General features: G+C 46.0%; 1 protein-coding gene across 3 annotated transcripts in view; it reads left to right on the plus strand.

Moving 5' to 3' along the window:
• Positions 1 to 224: 224 nt before the first annotated feature.
• Positions 225 to 19,042, plus strand: part of NFKB2 (nuclear factor kappa B subunit 2) — a 41,193-nt gene continuing 22,375 nt past the window's right edge. For 2 of the 3 annotated variants that reach the window (XR_009557646.1, XM_035137516.2), the window contains exons 1-8: positions 226 to 630; positions 1,518 to 1,584; positions 3,259 to 3,334; positions 3,658 to 3,698; positions 3,838 to 3,936; positions 10,506 to 10,657; positions 14,518 to 14,624; positions 16,897 to 17,055. Coding sequence is in view for 2 of the 3 variants with exons in the window: in XM_035137516.2 (XP_034993407.1) it covers positions 1,561 to 1,584; positions 3,259 to 3,334; positions 3,658 to 3,698; positions 3,838 to 3,936; positions 10,506 to 10,657; positions 14,518 to 14,624; positions 16,897 to 17,055 (658 nt within the window). In the remaining variant the exon portion in view is untranslated. Of the gene's footprint in view, positions 631 to 1,517; positions 1,585 to 3,258; positions 3,335 to 3,657; positions 3,699 to 3,837; positions 3,937 to 10,505; positions 10,658 to 14,517; positions 14,625 to 16,896; positions 17,056 to 19,042 lie in introns of all 3 variants that reach the window. The other variant, XM_035137517.2, reaches the window with a different exon arrangement.

The raw sequence follows: 19,042 nt of genomic DNA on the forward strand, positions 1-19,042 counted from the left end.
CTCCAGGCTTCTCGTGGAGGGGGCATATGAATAAATGCCGGGTCAGTTCAAATGAGGGGAGGTGGTCCTTGAGGAAGTGCGGACCTGAGCCGTTTAAGCAGGGGCAAAACTAGGCTTTATTTCACTCAGGTCAAAGACCCAGTTTGGCAGGGGCCCCCCATTCACCTACACAGTACACACACAGAGGCTGGGAGCTCAATGGCGCCTCTGGAGGCCTCACCCTGGGCAAAAAAACCACTCGTTCTTCCCACCCCACCCTGTATCTATTGCACTGGTTTAAGCCTTTATGGGTCAAAAACCAGGACTTTGAATTGGGAGCAGAAACTGATCAGCAGCGCGCGATCTCCTTTTCCGCCAACGCGCGTCAGCTTTGCGCCTCTTCCGCGTTCAGTTTGCAAGCGGCCTTTGTGCCTCCTGCCTGGCGAGGACGCGCGCGGGAGCGCGGGCCGTGCTTTCCGTTGCCCGGGGAACTAGTCCCCGCCCCTTCAGAGCGGCGGTCAGCTGATTGCTAAGAACCCTCGAGGGGGGAAAGGGGAGGGAGGAAGGGCGTAGCTTATCCCAGGGACGGGGACACCCAGAGGACTCCAGACTGGGCGCGACAACGAGCCTCGGAGGGTCTCTGCCCCGAAGGTAACCGGCTCTAAGGGCCTCCAGGCCAGTTCCCCTCTCCCCAAGCCCACCCTTCCTCCTTCCTCTGCCGGTGGAAAGTGTGCGTGCATGCGGTGTGTGTGTGTATCTCCCTGCTTCATTAGTGCTTTAATTGATTGCAGGTGGGGTTGGACTAAGTGATCCCTTGGGCAACCCATTCCGACTCTGCGATTTATATAATTCCGGTGTGTCTTTTCTTAATGCCCACAAGCTGGAAGGAGAAGGGGAGGGAGAGGAGCGGTGCGACCCCTCGTGTCGCTGGGCCTGGTCGCCTTCCCCATTTAGGGGGTGGAGTGGGGTAGGGTGGGGGCCCTGGGCTTGGGGCTGGGGGCTGGGATTCACTCCTAGGCGAGCAGTTTTGTTGTCTTGTTACGGAGTTTCTGCCGTCCCGAAATGCCCCATCGAGGGTGGCGGATGTTTGTTTCCCCGGAGTGGGAGAAAATCGCAGGGGTTCCACCTCCCCCCCCCCACTCGGGAGCAAGGGAAGGTGGAGGCCCCGAGTGACCTGCCAGGGAGGCGAGCGCTCGATTTGTCTTTCCCTCGGCAGACGCGCAAAGCGCTGTCGGGGCGCCTGGTTGGCTGTGCGCCCAGGGCGCAAGAGCGCACGTGTGGATATTCCGGGGTTTCTGGAGCGCAGGCGGGGCGGGTAGAGTCGGGTCGGCGGGGCCGGGCCGAGTCCGTCGGGAAGAGTAAGCAAAGCGAGCCCCTCCCTCTCTCCTTCCGACTCGGCTGGGCTTCTAGGGACTTTCCATCGGCGTTTCCTCGCCCGCCTAGTTTCCGCCGGAGGCTCTTTCGGCAGCAGAGGCGGTGCTAGCTCGTCTCCTCTCCACTCCTCTCGCCTTCCTCGGGCTCTCCGTTTCCTTTCGCAGGAAGCCCTAAACTCCTGGACTGCTGCTGCCGCCTCGACCGGCCATGGATTGCGACGGCTACCCCGCGGTGAGTCGCCCACAAAGGGGTCCTCTGTGGGTTCATCTTGTTCGTTGGGGTGGGAGGGCGTGGAAATTCCCCCACTTCCCCGCCCTATTTCCCAGGTTGAGCCATATGCAAAAATACGGGGCCGCTTGGCTTCCCTGCAGCTCCCCTTCCGGCTTCTAGTCTCCAGAGGTTAACATTGCTGAATAGTAGAGGGCAGCATATTCATTTGGGGAGACAGAAAAACCCCAGACCTCTGTTTTTTATTGTTTTGTGTGCCCAAGACGACCACAACTCCTTGCCCTGGATGGATAGTGGCCTTGAGTCCCTTTCTAGTGAAAAAGACAATGTAAATATGACAATAATATGCAAGAAGATGGAAATGGCCAAGTGATAGAACTAATCAGTGCTTTTTTGCTGGGTGTACTCAAGTGTACGCAGTCCCAACACCTTTCCCCCCTCTTTCCCCAAATGTTAAAAGTGTGGCACTTATTGTAACAACTTCATGGTGAGTGCCAATACCATTTAAAAAAACAAAAAAACAAAAAAACCCTGCACTGGAACTACTTAAGCCACAAGGAATAAAACAACCCAGTACCAGTTTGAGTTGTTAACCACTTTGAGGTATTGTTACAATCAAGCAGTATTATTACAATCAAGCCTTTTCTGTGGTGGCTCCCTGATTGTGGAATGCTTTTTCCAGAGAGGCCCGCCTGGCGCCATCACTACATATCTTTAGGCACCATGCAGAAACCTTCCTCTTTACTCAGGCTTACAACTATTAAATAATCTATGGCCGGTGAAAGTGTGTGTGGAGACAACTGTTATTATGTTGACTATTTTATGATTAGGCTGTCTTACGTCAGTAGGCTTTTTATTACGTTTTTATCATTGGTGTTCTGTAATGTGTTTTTAATGTTGTACATCGCCCTGGGATCTTTTGATAAAGGGTGGTATTATAAATTGAATAACGAATAATAAGTAACATTGTGAAAGCAGCCGGTAAGATTGTGCTCCTATTTGCCTAGAGCAGGCACCCCCAAACTTGGCCCTCCAGCTTTTTTTGGGACTACAACTCCCATCATCCCTGACCACTGGTCCTGTTAGCTAGGGATGATGGGAGTTGTAGTCCCAAAACAGCTTGAGGGCTGAGTTTGGGGGTGCCCAGCCTAAAGAGTCTGTCCTCAGAAGAGACTACCTGGTGTCTTTGGAGGGAGGTAAAACCAAAGCCTGTGCTGGAGGCTGCTCTATCTTTTCCCTAAGCAGCGAAAGAGAGTGCCCTTTGCACCTAGCCATAAGGCACTGTTTTGCCTCTTTCCAGTTGGGAGGCATGATCACACCTGCTTCTCCTGAAGCCTGGTGGGGTAGGTGATTTTTTAAAACATGCTGAAGCTCTCCTGAGGCGTTCCAAATTGGTATTTGTGGGGGTGGTGCTACCTGGCCCCTCCACCTCTTATCTTCCCATGCCAGGAAGCCCTGAAGAGTGCTAGCATGCTTTATTGAAAAAACATTTCTGTTTCTGGCACAGGATTCCGTCCCTTGGGTCTGGAAATATAGGCTTCATTTAGCTATTGCATACCCTTAGCAAATGGTTTAAAACTGCCTTGTGCATCCTTGAGTTTATGTATTTCATAATGCTGTGGCCCTTCTGCCAAATGTGCCATAAGATTTCTGTCTTGTCCCCTATTCTGTTCACAGTGCTTGGACGGGATAGAATATGACGATTTCCAGTTTGGCCCTCCTTTGATTGAGCATGGAAACCTCATGGAAACCGGTAATGAACGCTTTCGGAAGTTTATGTGTGCCTTGGGGAATGATAAATTGCAAGGGAGGGGAAGTTTCAGTTAAGCTTGTGCATATTGTGTTGTGGCTATAAACTGTTGCTTAACAGTCAGTGCTTCTCAAACTTGGGTCCCCAGCTGTTGGGACTACAACTCCTATCACCCCTGAGCTCTGGTCCTGCTAGCTAAGGATGATGAGAGTTGTAGTCCAACAACAGTTGGGGACCGAAGTTTGAAAAACAATGGCTCAATGGAATTGCACGTGGTTGTGTATACATTGGTCCAATCAGGATATTTTCTCCTTTTTTATCCTCAGTTGAAGGCCCGTTCCTCACTATCATTGAGCAGCCAAAGCAGGTAAGGGCGTAATCATTTGTCACTGAGCTGAGTCCCCCGCGCTATATATATACTGTTGCAAGCACGCTTTCCCCAATGGCTTGGTTTGGTGTAACTGGCCATGTAATGGGTTGTCTTTGTTTTCCTCTGTCTTCCGCAGCGAGGTTTCCGGTTCCGATATGGCTGTGAAGGTCCCTCGCATGGTGGGCTGCCTGGAGCATCTAGTGAGAAGGGACATAAGACTTACCCCACAGTTAAGGTGAGCATCAGATAGTCTTTTTTTAAAAAAATGTATATTTTTCATTGCAAGATAAAAAGTACATAAGAGTGAGTTAAGACACAAAAAGAAGAAATAGTACCCATGTAGAAAGCAGAACAACAACAAAATTGTATACATTGCCCCCAAAACACATTGTGGTTAACCAGACCTTAACCTAATTTACAGCAGGCATGTCCAACAGGTAGATCGTGATCTACCGGCAGATCACTGGATGTCTGTGGTAGATCACCGGTAGATCAGTGGCTCCCCCCCAAAGAAGCTAAAAAACTTTGGCTCCCCCCAAAAAACATCAACAACTTTGCCCTGCACCCCTAAAATGACCTGAACCACCAAAAACAGGGCTTTCCTTCCTAAAAAAAGCTCAATATCGCTTCCTTCCTAACTAAAGAAGCTCAACAACTTTTACACGAACCCCCCCAAAAAGGGCTTTCCTTCGTAAAAAAAGCTCAACAACTTTGACCTGAACCTCCCAAAAGGGGGTAGATCACTGCCAGTTTTTAACTCTGTGAGTAGATCACAGTCTCTTGGGAGTTGGTCACCGCTGCTTTACAGTATTTATAAAATGAATCTGAAATATTGTTGAATTTGTCCATGGCAAGTCTCCGTTTCTATGCAACTTGTTCATGTGTAGCGAATTTGGACATATATTCATGCCAATCGTTGAAGGGAGCTGCTTTATTTTTTCCAGTTTGTCAATATCTGTATTTTTGACATAGGGCACAGAGAGTCCATTCATATTGTGCCCTCTTGTTAGATTCAGCGTATTGAAATATAGCCCAACCAAATATTGATTAAACTATCTGAAGGTGAGAGCATCAGATGGTTTAATCAGTATTTGGTTGGGCTATATTTGAACACCTTAAAATGATTTTTTAAAGAACAGCCATACTTGTGGGCCACTGGTATTCCCACTTAGGCTAGCCTTTTTGAATATGAGATGGGCATCTGTTGCTTTGGGAAGAGTGTAAAACGCCAGTGAAATACGGTACTTTGTTTGCAGTCTTCATCCACCTGCACTTTGGGACACACTTTGCAACATTATGCCTGGCAGGTGTTGTAAAAATATTACCTTGCTCTTGTGGTGGAGCCTGTGTCAGCTGCTTGTCTGAGCTGCTGAGGTGCTTAGTTGCTTAGGGGTCAAGGGTGGTTTGCCGTCCAGCTCCTCTGAAGGAACGTAGCATTTCCATTTGGCTTGAATCAGGGTGGATTTGATTTAAATCAGTATCAAAACCTTTATTGGCATCACTTACAAACATTCAAAGTAAATAGGCCAGTACGATCTCGTCGCCATATTATCAGTACAGTGGTAAATCTACTTACGAATAACTCTACTTATGAATGTTTCTACTTACGAACGGAGCTCCGTCCGCCATCTTGGATGCGGTTTAGATAGGATTTTTTCTACTTACGAATTTTTAGATAGGGTTGCTTCGACTTAACGAATTTTTTCTCCCAATGCATTCCTATGGCATTCAACTTACATTTTTTCCCGACTTACGAATGTGCGTTCGGAACGCATTAAATTTGTAAGTAGAGGTACCACTGTACAGTCACTTGCCAAAGGGAAGAGGGGCCAACAATCTATTTCACCTCTGTGGGTATCCAACAAGGGCAAGGTCCTGTAATGTACTTCGGTGGCCAAAGATCAAATACAGTGGTACCTCGCAAGACGAATGCCTTGCGCAACGAAAAACTCGCAAGACGAAAGCATTTTGCGATCTTTTTGTTGACTCGCAAGACGAATTTTTCTACGGCCGTGCTTCGCAAGACGATTTTTTTTGCAATTTTTTTTGCTTTGATTTGTTTACATTGGAAAACCGCAAGACGAAATTTTCGCAATACAAAACGACTCGCGGAATGAATTAATTTCGTCTTGCGAGGCACCACTGTAGAGGAATTTAGCTACTGTCTTGGTGAGCTCCTGATTTCTCCCCTGTAATAGGAAGTGTATAACCTCTGCCTCCAGTTTCCATATTGGGATACATAGTTGGTCTAGGAATTGTTGGCGGAGATCATCATACATTTTACATTTGAGGACCATGTGAGCTAGAGTTTCCACCAGGTGGGCATCACACGGGCAGATCCTATCGCCTTCTGCCATCCCCACGAACCTACCCCAGAGGAGGTTGGAGGGATTAGAATTGAACCTAGCCAGCGAAAAAGCCCTTCTTTCTTGCGGGTTAAATAAAAATTGTAAATAATTGGGGTTAAATTCATGTGCCCAAGAGAGTCGAAAATAAAAAAGGGGAACATGTTTTTTCCGCAGCTGAAATTAGTTCCTGGCGCTCTGTGTCCCATAACCTAGTTTTTAACATGGCTTTGGTGATTGGGAAAGCCACGGCACCTAGGAGATCCTCTGAAAGCCCAAGTTACTGTATATTTGTACAAAACAGTTGTAGTCCTGGGGAAGGGAAGGAGTCTGACAGAACTTCGCTAAGTGTCTGACTGCTGAAAAGCAAATGTTTAGCCAGCATAAGAGAAAACTCGAAGAGTCAACTGTCTCTAGCTTATGTTGGCCCTCCCTCAAGACATAATGATTTAAATCCTGATTTAAATGACTAGTCAGTGAGACTTGATTTATATCATTTTACTACAGAAAGACTCATTCTTGCTGGTATAATCTTAATATTTACAAGCAGATGAGGGTTTCATTTTTGGAATTTTCAGGGTAGTTTTCACAGTTATATTACTGATTTGGTTATACTATTAGAAATACATAGATAATTATGCAATTATTGTGAGGTTTAATAAGTTAACTGTTTATATTTGCACAACTTTTCTGCCGTACTTCATTGGAAGGAGAAAAACAATCATTTCCTTAACAATTTATTTAACTAAAACAGTAACATTATAGCATATGTATCCATGTTTGTTAACTGATGCGGTTAAACCATTTCTTTTAATAAAAAAAACTTAGACTGAGTTTTAGCACACATGGAAAACTTTAAAAAATCCTTATTTCCTGATGAATAGCCTTTGGACTGTAATGTAACTTGAATAGAAAACTATCTTTAGAACGATTTCTCCTCCAAAAGCATTTTATTTTAAAAATCCAATTTAAATAAAGAAATCTGATTTAAATAATTTTTTGTTTTTTAATAATAATATTAATAATAGATTTTATCCATCCTGGCTGGAATTAAACATTGGTTGAGTCACTGAGAATAAGTTGGGAGGAGACCCCAGAGGCAAAGAGTGTAGAGCGAATGGGTTGAGTCATCTGAAGGGAAGGCTTTTAGTGGAGGGTGAGGCTTGAGGAAGAAGGAAGAGGAGATGGAGAATTGGGGGAAGAAGGGACTTAATTAGAAGGCATTAAAACTTCCTAGTACTTGGTATCAGGAATGTCTGTGGGCTGTGAAGGAAGCGAGCGCTGGAGAGGCTGACGATTGCTCAGTTTTCCTTCAGCTATGCAAAGCAGGCAAGGACATGAAAAGCGCAAGGATGTGAGGCATTTACATATTGCAGCCCAGGGCCTCATAATTTAGTGGGGTCTTGGTCTCTTGCCAATTTTTTTTGTGGGGGAAGGAAGACAGAGTTTACTATCTAGGCCAGGCAACCTGCGGCCCTCCAGATGTTTTGGCCTACAACTCCCATGATCCCTAGCTAACAGGACCAGTGGTCAGGGATGATGGGAATTGTAGTCCAAAACATCTGGAGGACCAAAGGTTGGGGGTGCCTGATCTAGGCCCAGTTGCTTTGGAACAGTAAAGAAGAGAACAAGGTTTCGTTTCTCATGATCAGGTGCTGTTGAGTTTGGGCCTCCCAAAGTCTCCTAGCTGAAGGCCTCCATCTGGGCCTGATGTGAGGGAACAAAAAAGGTGGCAGAGGCCAGGAAGATGGGGGAAGTAGCACAAGGCAAAATGGCACAGGGGCTGCAAGTGAGAGGAGCTGCGCCTTATTATTGGGAAGGAAGTTGGCGGGTCGAGGAGTCTTGAAGAACTAGTGACTGGGCCGACGTACGGTTACTGAGTCAAGACCTGCTGATGGGAGTTGTATTTGAGCAACCCCAACCAGCGCAGCTGGAGGGCCAGACCATTGGGCACCTGAGGCGGACCACAAAATGGCGGCTGTTCTCCCCCGCCAGGGAAGAAGACATGAGTGAAGATCTACCTCAGGAGCAAGGGGGTGGGGAATAAAGATCTACCGTGTTTCTCCGAAAATAAGACACCGTGTTATATTTATTTTTCCTCAAAGAAACACACGGTGGCTTATTTTCAGGGGATGTCTTATTTTTAATTACGTGTCCGGCCTAGGCTCTTCCTTGGCACCCTCCAGAACTGCACCTATCACTATGTCTTATTTTCGGGGTATGGCTTATATTGCGCAAATGCTTATTTTCGGAGAAACAGGGTACATTGGGAGCAAAGGTGGGAGGAGCACAGCAGTGTTTCTTAATGGCGTGAGGCTGCTGTAGAGGTGGCACAGTGGGTGCTGCCAGTTGCAGGATTGCAGCGTTGTGAAGGGGCAGCAGATACCTAGAAGCGGCAAATAGCTGTGGGATTGAATTTCAGGTGAATTGGCCAATTTTATTATTATATTCTTTAGCTTCAGGTTTGTCAGTTCGAGATTCCTTGGGCTTCACAGATTGACTGGTGTACCTGAGCAGTCCGTTTTAGGATGCATTGCTAAATGCAGGTGTTAATTATTTTCTACAGATAATTTTTCTCAGAATTTCGTTGCTGCAGCAGCCTTTATTTTGCAGGGCAAATTCTCCCAAGTATTACTGGGTGGGAAAAAATAAACACTTGCGATAGATAGGAGTTAAAGCTCTTGTCAACATTAGTGTGGTGAAATCGATTTCAGATGTTAAAAAGAAGTAAACCATTCCCTATCTAGTTATTCTAATCCACTCTTCTGCCTTTTAACATTTGTCTAACCCCTTCTTTATAAGTAAGCTATTTTGTCTTTTTCCAGTTTTCCAGTTCTGTACAGTTACTAGAGCTGCATGGAGTGCTCACGTTGAGACGCCATTGATTGGTGACATTATTATTATTTATTCTATAACGCCTGAATGCATTGGATTTCTGAGGGCTACTTAAAGTGTAAAGATTCATTTTATGTAAGGTTGCCTACGTTGGGATCCGTGGCAGCGGAAAGAAAAGCTGACTGTAGTCTTTGGAGATAATTTGTGCCACGTTTGTGTGAAACCCATCCCTTTTAGACAAAAAAACCAAACCGGGGGGGGGGGGAGTCCTGTTTCAGGTGTACACCAAGTACAGTCAGGCTTCATTGTGAAGAAACCCAAATCCTGCACCAGCATTTTCCCCCTCTGTGATAACAGAAAATGAATTACTTATTTTATCTGTATCTGGCTGCAACCTGCATTTTAAAATTTGAACTTTTAACATTTAATAATTTAAAATTGTGATTGTGAAATCTGGCTGTAATGCAGAGTCCCTTTAGAGTTGACTCTTAAAGTTTACACCAGACAAGTAAACTTGCCTTTGTTACGTATTTCCGCATGGATTCAGGGGCCTGTCCTGAAATTTTTACCGAGTGCTTTGTTGGGCGGTTGATGGTTGCTTTCAGAAGCTATGCCTTGAAAGTGGCTTTGTACTAGGTAAATAGTGGCTGTGTTCTGGCATAATGCCCAGGGGTCAGCAAACTTTTTCAGCAGGGGGCCGGTCCACTGTCCCTCAGACCTTTTGGGGAACCAGACTATATTTTGAAGGGGGGGGGGGAAATGAACGGATTCCTATACCCCACAAATAACCCAGAGATGCATTTTAAATAAAAGCACACATTCTACTCATGTAAAAACACCAGGCCCCACAAATAACCCAGAGATGCATTTTAAATAAAAGGACACATTCTACTCGTGTAAAAACACCAGGCCCCACAAATAACCCAGAGATGCATTTTAAATAAAAGGACACATTCTACTCGTGTAAAAACACGCTAATCCCCGGACCGTCCGCGGGCCGGATTGAGAAGGCGATTGGGCTGGCCCCGGCCCCCGGCCCTTAGTTTGCCTTCCCATGTGCTAAACTATGGTTTGGATTACAAGAATGAGCCTACCATCTTTCTTGACTTGGGTGCTGTCTTTCTCTGTGAGAAGATTGGAACCTTCTACTTCCAATTTGGATTAATCATAGCATAGCATGTTGTCTGAGCCCTAAACCAGTTAATCTTAACCGTGGCTAGCGAAAACGACCCAACTTCATAAACCGTGGCTTGAAGTTGCCCTTCTTCTGCTATCCATGGTGAAAATTGAGCTAGTTATTTCCATTTGGATGAAGCAGCAAGTTGCAGTTAAATTTAAAAAAGGGAAGCTTCCACATTCCTTGTAGCTATGTAGAAGGAGGCTGGCAGGGGGTTAGGGTGGGAATGTACGAGCCCAGGTTGAGGCTAAGTCCATTTTCACAATGCGAAACTCTCTCTCACTGTGGTTTCAAATTAACCCAGTAATATTGCTGATGGGAATTCTGGGGAGAAAAACTGATGCATAGGCCTAAAAGTATGTGTTACAAACAATTGTCCTCTCTCTTCTCTCTCTCTGGCGGGACTCTAATCACTTGGACTTCCATGTTCTTCTTTTTCATTGTCAGATCTCCAATTATTTCGGGATGGCTAGGATAGAAGTGGACCTGGTGACTCACACTGACCCTCCGCAGGTGCATGCCCACAGCCTCGTGGGAAAGCAGTGCAACGAAGCTGGCAATTGCATTGTAACTGTGGGCCCAAAGGACATGACGGCACAGTACGTATGAGCTGGTGGGTGGGGAATCGTAGATAGTAATGCTTTTTTGTAAAATTCTGATTTTGTAAAAAGCAGAATTCTAGCAATATTTTTGGCTCTGTCAAACTAGAGCTAAGCGTTTCTTTAAAGAAATGGCACTTAATTCATAATACAGCTAGATATTGCATACTGGCCACACTGAACCAGTCAGTTATGGATTTTGGAACTGTCATTTATTGCAGTATAAAATATTGAGAGCATTTCCTCTTCCTGGACTTAGCTGGGGGTTGAACTGGCAACTTCTAGACCACAGCATGCTCTCAGAACCAGATGGCTGAGCCTTATGTCGCCGTTAGGCTCTGATGTCTTAATTAGTTTTCTTATTTTTTGTTGCACTTTTCTTTACTGTAAGATAAATTTGAAGAGTTTAATGCAAGCATAAAACAGAATTGTTCTTTCTCAGAGGAGGAGGAGGAGGAGGATATGCTGTGAAGAGTAAGTTTGCCCATCCATTTCTGGAGGCAAGTTTAGATAACCACCACATCTCCACAATTCCAGTGGTTAAGAATCCTCTCCCAATCCTGACTTTTGTCAGGAGGGTAGAATGTTTTTTTGGCTCTAGAGCTTTTGGCCCTATTTTTGCTCTTCAGGTTTCCCCCCCTACTCCCCCAGACTTGGACGGGTGCCTTTCTTTTCTTTTCCTTTACTGTGGGGAAATATGATGTTGTAATGCAAAGTATGAAGGGACCCAGGTGGTGCTGTGGGTTAAACCACAGAGTCTAGGGCTTGCCGATCAGAAGGTCGGCGGTTCGAATCCCTGCAACGGGGTGAGCTCCCGTTGCTCGGTCCCAGCTCCTGCCAACCTAGCAGTTTGAAAGCACGTCAAAGTGCAAGTAGATAAATAGGGACCGCTCTGGTGGGAAGGTAAACGGCGTTTCCGTGCGCTGCTCTGGTTCGCCAGAAGCAGCTTTGTCATGCTGGCCCCATGACCCGGAAGCTGTCTGCGGACAAACGCCGGCTCCCTAGGCCTATACAGCGAGATGAGCGCCGCAACCCCAGAGTCGGACACGACTGGACCTGATGGTCAGGGGCCCCTTTACCTTTAATGCAAAGTATGAGTAGCTTACAACTAGGAAGCTAACTCTTCTAGGTGATAACTTCATAGTAATGACTATACATTGTCCAGACTCTGTATATTCAAAAAGAACTTTACTTTCATTAACTGAAAAGAATGTATTTACAACCTCATGCTTATTCACTTGGTTCCTTATAGAGAGCTTCTGCACAGGTTTCTCCTTAGTAACATTTAGGGATCTTCCTCTGTCTATTTCGCTTCAGACAGATCACACTGACACAACATTGTCCTCAGCGGTATCCTGAGAAGTCTCTCTCAGCAGCCATTCTCCACACACAGAGAGCAGAAAGCAGTTAAAAACAACAGTTACTGGCATAACAGTCACAACACAATGGAATGCCTCTCTCATGTGTCTCACAGCCAGCCAATCACATGAGAGCTACTGCCAAAGGAAAAACCCCATGTTAAAACTACACTGTAATTTAACATAAGTAAACATCCCCATTTCAGGAAATTAAATTATTATCCTTAACAGAGGTACGGGGGAGCGGGGAGGAGACGAGGAAGAGGACTTTGCACTTGGTGGCACTTCCCCATAGAAAATGTATTTGGTGTTGAGCCCATGTAAATAATGCCCTGAAAGCGCCCATAAATCAAATTCTTTCCTTCAGTCAGGTCTGGATTGAGGCCTTTGTCTCTAGGCAGATAAATAATCCATGGCATTTTTCAGTGTCCTGGGTTTAGTCTTCAGCATGTCCACGTCTTGCCTTTGAATTGTGCACAGCACTTTCTCAACAGGGCACAAATTTCCTGTATGGAAACGTTACTCTGTTTGAACTCTTGTCTCTCTTGAACCTGTTTGCATGAGTCCCATTAAGCATCTGATGTTTGGCTGGCTCATGGAGGGCTTTTTAAAAAAATGTGTTTATCTGCGAGTAAGCTGTGTCTGTGTTTGAGGAGCTACACTGTGAGCCTTGTCAATGGGTGGAAGACTCCCATCCCATATTGTTTTGTGTTCACTTTCTGCCAGTGCTAATTTTCTATAAAAAAAAAGAGGTGCCGGAACTCGCCATGAACACCTTACTTGTTATCTTATCATGGCAATGGTGCCCACCTGAAAGGTGCTGGAACTGAGTTTTGTAAATGAACTAGTTGGATGCTACTGGGAAAGTCTCCCTGCTCCTCCACCCATTAATGACTTCAGCTTTTCTAGACTGGAAGCAGGACTGGTGCAGGATACGGCCTTGCAGCAGAATCAAGACTGCACCCTCACCCCACCCCCCGGTCCCCTCTCTGTTGTTTTCAATCCTTATTGGCTGCCAATGCAGCAGCGCATCTCCCTTCCTTGTTCGGAGGAAGAGAAGGAGGCCCTTCCTCAGTTATTTATATTTTTTAAAAGAATGCCTAACCGCTTCCTTCCCTCAGAATAAGGCAGAGAGGAGGGGAAGAGGCACTGCTGCTCTGCTGCCATGTTGGCAGTAGTGAAACATTAAAAATAGAAGAAGGCTGAGTCGAGAGGCTGATGAGCAGGGGCCTCACTTTGCTTCATGGATGGACTGGGCCTGACTGGGAGGTGCCTTCGTCCCCTTAGTGATGAAGACAGGATGGTCAAAAACCCTTGCTCCAGAGATTGATAGGTGGGGTCACCCTTCCCAGGCCATTGTCCTAACATTAAGGAGAAGGAATGTTCAATACTCTAGTCATGGCAGTCCAGTGGATAAATTTTGCTGTTTCTTCCGGTCATTTAGCTAGATGCTGATGCTCTAAAACAGGGTTCATGGGTTCAGGTTGGATCCTGATGTCAATATTTTTTATCCAGATCCAGCAAAAAAAACGAAACCCAAACTTGAAATGGAGATTTGACCAGGTAGATGTTTACTTGCACTGTTCGTTTTCGCTGCACAGTAGGCTTGCAGAATTTAGAGCAAGCAAAGTACAGTACTCCGTAGCGTCTTCCATTTCTTTTAGAAGAGCAAAAGAGAAAAGCTGATGAGTTTGAGATTTCATTGCGGTTAATTGATTCTACATGCACAACAGCATGACCGCCTCTTGTTTATTTGTTGTGCCTCTTTATTAACATGGGAGAGCTCCCATTCCTTTGTCCCAGTTCCTGCCAACCTAGCAGTTTGAAAGCATACCAGTGTCAGTAGATAAATAGGTACTGCTGCGGTGGGAAGGTAAATGCTGTTTCCATGGGCTGTGGCACTCATCATGGTGTTCCATGCACCAGAAGCTTTTTAGTCCTGCTTGCTACATGAGCTGGAAAAGCTTTCTGCGGACAAACGCCAGCTCCCTCGGCCTGAAAGCAGAGATGAGTGCCACATCCCATAGTCAAATTCAACTGGACTTAGCCATCCAGGGGTCCTTTACCTTTTACCTTTTATTAATATGGGGAGTTAAATACAGTGGTACCTTGGGTTACGAACTTATTTCGTTCCGGAGGTCTGTTCTTAACCCAAAACAGTTCTTAATCTGAGGCACGCTTTCGCTAATGGGGCCTCCCACTGCTGTCGTGCCACTGCTACACGATTTCTGTTCTCATCCTGGGGTAATGTTCTCAACCCGAGGTACTACTTCCGGGTTAACAGAGTTTGTAACCCGAAGCGTTTGTAACCCGAGGTACCACTTTAAGTTGTTTTTATTTTGACCTCTTGTGATCTGTGTTTTTTTGTCTTCCATTAAAGATTTTTAAGACTTGTTCAGCCCCAGTAGTGGTGACTGGGATCTCCTTCCTCTTGTTCTTGGGTGCATCGCTGCCCAACTAGGCACTTTCGCTGACATGAGGTGTTGATTTGTCCTTTCTCAGATTTAACAACCTGGGTGTGCTCCATGTGACCAAGAAGAACATGATGGAGGTCATCCGGGACAAACTGAAGAAGCAGAAGATGCGGACCAGAGTGCAGTCTCTGACAGGTGACCTTGAACTGGGAAGGAAACATCTGGGGAGTGCTTTGCTAGGAACTTTCTGCCCCTCTACCTGTTAAACTATTTGGTGTGTGTGTGTGTTGAGGTTCTGTAACTGATTTGGACTACTGGATCAGTTCCAATTCACTCTGAGACTAGAGGAGCACGATTCATACCACATTTCTCACTTGAAATGCGCAACAAGTTAATTGGTGTAACGTGTTAGCATGGCAGACAGTGGTTAAGTATGAATGAAAAAGAGTTACTTGCCAGTGACAAGAAGGTCCACACAATTTTCCTCTTAATAGCATTCTTAGTTTACAAAACATGACTGAGGTTTTGGATGTGCCTGACCTCCCCGAGACAGCACAGTCATAGAATTGTGGAGTTGGAAGGGGCCCTGCAGGTCATCTAGTCCAACCCCTTGCAATGCAGGAATGTGCAGCTATCCCACATGGGGATTGAACCTGCAACCTTGGGGTTACCAGCGCCACACTCTAACCAACTGAGCTGTCCAGGTGACATTGAGTCTACGCACCTGACTTTAAAGGCTCTTGGGTTTCCATGCAGAACTGTGCCTCTGAGCATGTGTAGAAGGCATTGCCCTCTATAGAGTGGCCAGAATCTGATCCTTCCCACTCCGTCTGGAATTAGAAGGAAGGCCCTTTAACTCAGAATCACCCCTTTCTAGGGTATGGGGGGGGTTGATAGGGGCAAGGTACAGGAAAGGGGAAGACTGAAATTAGGAAGGGGAGAATGGTCAAAGGGCAGAGCAGAGTTGAGAATAGAACAGAGCATGTGAGAGGAATGGCTTTCTGGAGCTTAGCATGAGCTTCCCTTTCAATTGCCAGGCCCTATTGAAACCTGGGAACAAACATCACATCTGAGCTTGTGTAATATTCTGTAAGATTGCCCCTTAAAACGGGGGCCAGCATTGAAGTATGACTTTCTAGAAGCTGGGCTTTTCAGTGGCCCTAGTGGGAGCGTTGTGCTTCCAGTGGAAGACTCACTTACATGGGTTTGATTAAAATGGGACAACTTGTTCATGTATTTTTCCAGGAAGAAGGGCGTAATGGTCCAAAAGCAAGTCAGGATTGCCCTTGCTGTGGCCCTCAAGGTTTTTGTTTGAGACACCAGAAGCTATTATGAGTTATTGACAGACATAACGTTCTAACCAACTCGATTCTGCTTTTCTTAGTAGGCCCGGTATAATGTGGATCTTTATGTCTTTTCGATATAATTCATAAGCTAGTTTCCTGCACAGTTATCAACCCAGTAAAGGTGCAGGAGCCCAGAAATTCTGGGTTCGGATCTTCGCCTCTGCTGTAAACTTTGTAGGTGCCTTTGGGCCAGTTGCAATTTCTTGACCTTGGATCTCCAACCTGTAATTTGGAGATAGTGATACTGACCTCTCTTGCGTGCAGTTATTGCAGGGATTATATGGGGCACTTCAAAAACTCAAAGCACTATGCAAACGTTAGGTCATTGGCCTTCCACTTGCTGACAACAGGGACACACTTCAAACCCCATCCTGCCACATGGGAGCCACAGCCAAGAAGCCATGTGTTTTAGCAGAGTGTGGGGAAACCCAGTGGTAAAAGGAAGGATCCCACCAGGTCACCCCAGGGGTAGGAGAGAACACACAGCAATTGTTGCAGGAGAATGTCTTTTCCAGCTGTGGTTCATATGGTAGGCAGAGATTGTATACATGACCTGTGTTTGCAAAACACCGAGAACATACTGCCTCATGCATAGTTATTCTGATAGCAAGAGTAGGGCTGGGTGATATATCGACATATTGCCCAAAACCGGTTTGAAGCCCATATTGTGATATCTGTTTCGTAATTTTTGACCTGGCAATATTTTATGAATCATATGTGTGTGTGCTATGCAAAAATATGGGGAAAACTGAAGCCAGCCAATGCCTCTACATAGCTCCATCCTTATTTCTGACATTGTGATATATCAGTATATCGCAATGTTTAGTTGGTGATATATTGCGATGTTGAAAACCAGATATTGCCTGGAACTAAGCAAGAGGCCTGGGCTGTTCAAACGTATCTTTCAAAAAAAGCCTTTGGTGCCCAGGTTGGACAGATCCCATAATCACAGATGGCATTATTTTCAAAGGCAGGGATGGGGTACTTGTCCTTCAGAGACATTATGACCTCTTGCCTTTGGTAGGGAAGGGTACACTCCGACGTGTGGTACTGGGCCCCCGGGTTCGTGGATGTAGTAGCCCTTGTTTGCCTGGTGTATAATTCAGCATCTACTTTGGCAGAATCTGAAGAAGAAGAGATTGAGCAAGAGGCTAAGGAGCTGAAGAAAACAATGGACCTCAGCATTGTCCGGCTGCGATTCAGTGCCTACCTTCGTGACAGCAGTGGAAACTTCAGCCTGGCGTTGAAGCCGGTTATCTCGGACCCTATCCACGACAGCAGTGAGTCTTCTCTCTTGGTCTGTGGACTGACCTCAGTTGGGGTTTCACCCTTGTTTGGAGGAGAGCCATGGAGCAAGCATCTGCCACTGTGTCTACTGCTTGGCCACGTTTTGAACATAGGCATCTGGTTAGCCACAGTGTGGTCTAAACCACCACTGAGCCTCTTGGGCTTGCCGATCGGAAGGTCAGCAGTTCAAATCCCCATGATGGAGTGAGCTCCCATTGCTCTGTCCCAGCTCCTGCCAACCTAGCAGTTCAAAAGCATGTCAAAGTGCAAGTTGATAACTAGGCACTGCTGTGGCGGGAAGGCAAACGGCATTTCCGTGCGCTCTGGTTTCCGCCATGGTCCTCCGTGCACCAGAAGTGGTTTAGTCATGCTGGCCACATGACCCGGAAAACTGACTGTGGACAAACGCCGGTTCTCTCAGCCTGAAAGCAAAATGAGTGCTGCAACCCCATTGTCGCCTTTGACTGGACTTAACTGTCCAAGGGTCCTTTACCTTTACCTTTTTACCTTGCTGGGCCGGGTGGGGCTTTGACTGGGCCGGGTGGGGCTTTGAAGAGTTCGTAATCTGGTGAACCGGGTTCGATTCCCCGCTCCTCCACATACAGCTGCTGGGTGACCTTGGGCTAGTCACACTTCTCTGAAGTCTCTCAGCCTCACTCACCTCACAGGGTGTTTGTTGTGTGGGAGGAAGGCAAATGAGATTGTTAGCCGCTTTGAGACTCCTCATTTCATTTCACTTTTTATTTGTATACCTCCTTTCTATCTTACTATATGGAAGGCGGTTTGCAAACTGAAGAGATGACAGAAATCATGCACACTCCTTGTAACAAGCCGATCCAGTACCAAAAAAAGTCATAATGCATAAAGGTAAAGGAACCCCTGACCATTAGGTCCAGTTGTTGGGGTTGCGGCGCTCATCTCGCGTTATTGGCCGAGGGACTCGGTGTACAGGTTCCAGGTCATGTGGCCAGCATGACAAAGCCACTTCTGGTGAACCAGAGCAGCACACGGAAATGCTGTTTACCTTCCTGCTGTAGCGGTTCCTATTTATCTACTTGCATTTTTGACGTGTTTTCGAACTGCTAGGTTGGCAGGAGCTGGGACCGAGCAACGGGAGCTCACCCCATCGCGGGGATTCAAACCGCTGACCTTCTGATCGGCAAGCCCTAGGCTCTGTGGTTTAAAATAAACAACTTGGTTCAAATAAAGCAACTCTCAGTAATCCATTAGAATATAATGGTTCACAATGAAATTAAATATCAGCAAACCACAATTAAACATAAATTCTTAACGCTCTTAACAATTGTAATAAATAATTACTAAACTGTTAGCAGTAAAAAAAGAAAGAACAGCAAGTCACAATGCATAAAATGCCACAATACACACAAAACCATGTAAAAGGGTCAAACAAAGGCACACAACTTATCAAGTTGTTTTTTTTAATCCGGGAACTCCTGTCTTCAGCGTGTGCCTCGTCTCTGATATTGGGAAGACCACCACAGCTGCATTTAGGCCTCAAGGTTCACACATCTGTTGAGAGGACTGTGCCATCCTTCTCCCCAGGACCTGATTGTTGATATTTTGGGTCATACAGCCTTTGTAGAACACTAATTTCAAGTCTTCACATTTGTACTGAAGAGCTTATGAGCTCAGGTGGGGCCCGGGGAACTGGGCTGCTGTAAGGGAGACACCACAAACTATGGCCACCAGGTGGCAAGTAGTAGCCATAAATCACTTCCTTTCTGAGCGTGTAGTGAGGCCTTCCACTATGATCTCCTTGCATTGCACAGAACTAGCACGGAAAAGAGTTGAATCTCTCTCTGCACCACATTTTGGAGGTCCTTCCTCCTGCGTCTCCATAGCTTTGCACAAATGGAAAGACTGACACATTGCTTCCCTGAACCCTCTGGGTGCATGGCTAGAGTACTTGAAAGGGGAAGGTTGATAAAAATAATGGGCTACTGAGGCTAGCCAAAGTTT

This window comes from Zootoca vivipara, chromosome 5, assembly GCF_963506605.1.
Source record: "Zootoca vivipara chromosome 5, rZooViv1.1, whole genome shotgun sequence".
Lineage (NCBI taxonomy): Eukaryota > Metazoa > Chordata > Lepidosauria > Squamata > Lacertidae > Zootoca > Zootoca vivipara.